Source organism: Sinocyclocheilus anshuiensis, unplaced genomic scaffold (genome assembly GCF_001515605.1).
Source record: "Sinocyclocheilus anshuiensis isolate Anshui unplaced genomic scaffold, SAMN03320099.WGS_v1.1 scaffold3332, whole genome shotgun sequence".
Classification (NCBI taxonomy): domain Eukaryota; kingdom Metazoa; phylum Chordata; class Actinopteri; order Cypriniformes; family Cyprinidae; genus Sinocyclocheilus; species Sinocyclocheilus anshuiensis.
In genome coordinates this window covers 81,953-83,518 of record NW_015552874.1, presented here as the reverse complement: position 1 = coordinate 83,518, position 1,566 = coordinate 81,953, and the positions used below count along the sequence as shown (strand labels likewise).

Below are 1,566 nucleotides of genomic sequence, written 5' to 3'. Positions count from 1 at the left end.
TGAATGTTGTGGGATTTTTGATGTCACATAGGCAAATACTTGTAATACTTGCACTGTATATGACTGCCTCAGTCTGGGGAAAGACATGTATTCTTTTTTCTTTAACTTTTTATTTTCTTTTTCTTTAATCTTTCATTTTACTTGCCCAATATTAAAAACCTGTCAACAGGGTTTTATGTGATACCCACAACCAGTTAGGAGTAACTGTTGCCTGATAACTTTATTAAGCCTTACATCACTTTCTCAACAATGGATCCTCTGCAGTGAATGGGTCCAAACATCTGATAAAAACATAACAATAATCTACAAGTAATCCACACGCCTCCAGTCCATCAGTTAATGTCTTGTGACGTGAAAAGATAAGTGTTTGTAAGACAGAAATTCATCAAGGCATTCTGATAGCACCCATTCACTGCAGAAGATCCATTAGTTAGAAAGTGATGTAATGCTAAATTTCTCCAAATCTTTTCCAATGAAGAAAAAAAAAACTCATCTAAAACGTGGATGGTCTGAGGGTTGAGTACATTTTTAGCACATTTTTAAAAAAATTTGCTGAACTCTTCTTTTAGCATTGTATTTTGTCTGGTAAAAACTGTCATTAAGTCTCTGTCTGCCTCTTGTGTAAAGAGCCAGTATTCCTAACATGTCAAAAAGCTGTAACGTAGGCTGCCTCCATTTCTCATTCTCTGATTCTCTGTCAAGTTTACCACTTGCTTACCACCATGTCTGGCCAGTTAAAGCTGTATGTTTGCTTAATGATGCATTTTTCATCACTTATCCTTGTAGGCATTGTCTGCTCAGGATGATTTGGAAAAAACTAAAGAGGAGCTGAAGTCTGTGATGTCAGCTACAGCAGGTGGTGCGTCAGAGAACGAACATGACGAGCATGACGAGAGCAGTGCAGAAGCCAGTGCTGAGCTCTCTAATGATGGAGTTGCTCACCAGCGAAGTGAGGAAGAACGGCTCACAGAGACCCAGAAGAACGAACGTGTCAAAAAACAGCTACAGGTTAGACCATCTGCTAACACAGAGGTCCCCAACCACCAGGTCACGACCCAATACCGGGCCGTGGAAGAGTTGCTACCGGGTCGCAAGAACATTCTGGGAAAAATGTGTACAGATATAACACACTGTTATTTATTGTGCGCTAATGATTGTTCTAATTATTCAGTTTTTTCGTTGTATGCGAGTAGCAATTTGACGATTTCATGTCAGATCAGAGCAATCTTTCATCTACTAATTGAACATTTAATTTACATGTATTTATTAGAGGTTAAACAGATCGCAGTTGATCTGTGATGCATACGGACCAAACCCCACAGTTTGGCACGCATGTGATTCGCAGATTAATTTGACAATGTACACATTCAAGCGATTTTAAACCACAAGAATAAGAATGAAAGAGAACTCAATTCGTTACTCACGCGCTGTTCTCACACACACCCAAAGCGCGCACAAGCATGGAGACCTGTTTCAAACAGCTCGCGAATACAGAGTAGATTCCTCTTTCACGTCTCGTTTAAGATACATACGCATAAAATTGTATCAAAAAAACCTTCTCGGCAT

At 39.4% G+C, this 1,566-nt stretch overlaps 1 protein-coding gene across 2 annotated transcripts in view; it reads left to right on the top strand.

Annotated features, from left to right (window-relative positions):
• The window catches only part of LOC107668171 (radixin), a 97,443-nt gene that overhangs the window by 92,180 nt on the left and 3,697 nt on the right, over positions 1-1,566 (top strand). For both annotated transcript variants that reach the window (XM_016459968.1, XM_016459969.1), the window contains exon 14: positions 787-1,008. In XM_016459968.1, coding sequence (XP_016315454.1) covers positions 787-1,008 — 222 coding nt within the window. The remainder of the gene's footprint in view (positions 1-786; positions 1,009-1,566) is intronic.